We start from the raw sequence: 343 nt of genomic DNA on the forward strand, positions 1-343 counted from the left end.
AGACGCACATCACTTTGCGTTTTTACGAAGCCTGATAATTAATCGACTGACCCTGAAAAAAAAGTAGAAAGAACAGTGGTAATCAATCAGCTGAAGTAATCTATAGTCCTGTGTGCATTTCCCCCTAAGATTCGCGACGGGCTGACGGAGACGGGGCACCTCCTGGCGAAGTACTGCTCCTCCCAGGCACCGGCGCCGCTCACTACTTCGGGATCGGAGGCCTTCCTGCATTTCCATTCCGATATCTCCATGACCGACACAGGATTCCACATAGCCTTCAGCTCGGAGCCCGGTAAGCGGTGTTTGGGGTGAGGCGGAAGGTAATGATCCGAACAGGGAGGAA

At 52.5% G+C, this 343-nt stretch overlaps 1 protein-coding gene across 1 annotated transcript in view; it reads left to right on the forward strand.

The window, feature by feature from the left end:
• The window catches only part of LOC119589380 (cubilin-like), a 70,980-nt gene that overhangs the window by 13,793 nt on the left and 56,844 nt on the right, over nt 1–343 (forward strand). The window contains exon 14 of the mRNA XM_037937998.1: nt 130–292. Coding sequence (XP_037793926.1) covers nt 130–292 — 163 coding nt within the window. The remainder of the gene's footprint in view (nt 1–129; nt 293–343) is intronic.

The sequence above is a fragment of the Penaeus monodon genome, chromosome 25 (genome assembly GCF_015228065.2).
Source record: "Penaeus monodon isolate SGIC_2016 chromosome 25, NSTDA_Pmon_1, whole genome shotgun sequence".
Classification (NCBI taxonomy): domain Eukaryota; kingdom Metazoa; phylum Arthropoda; class Malacostraca; order Decapoda; family Penaeidae; genus Penaeus; species Penaeus monodon.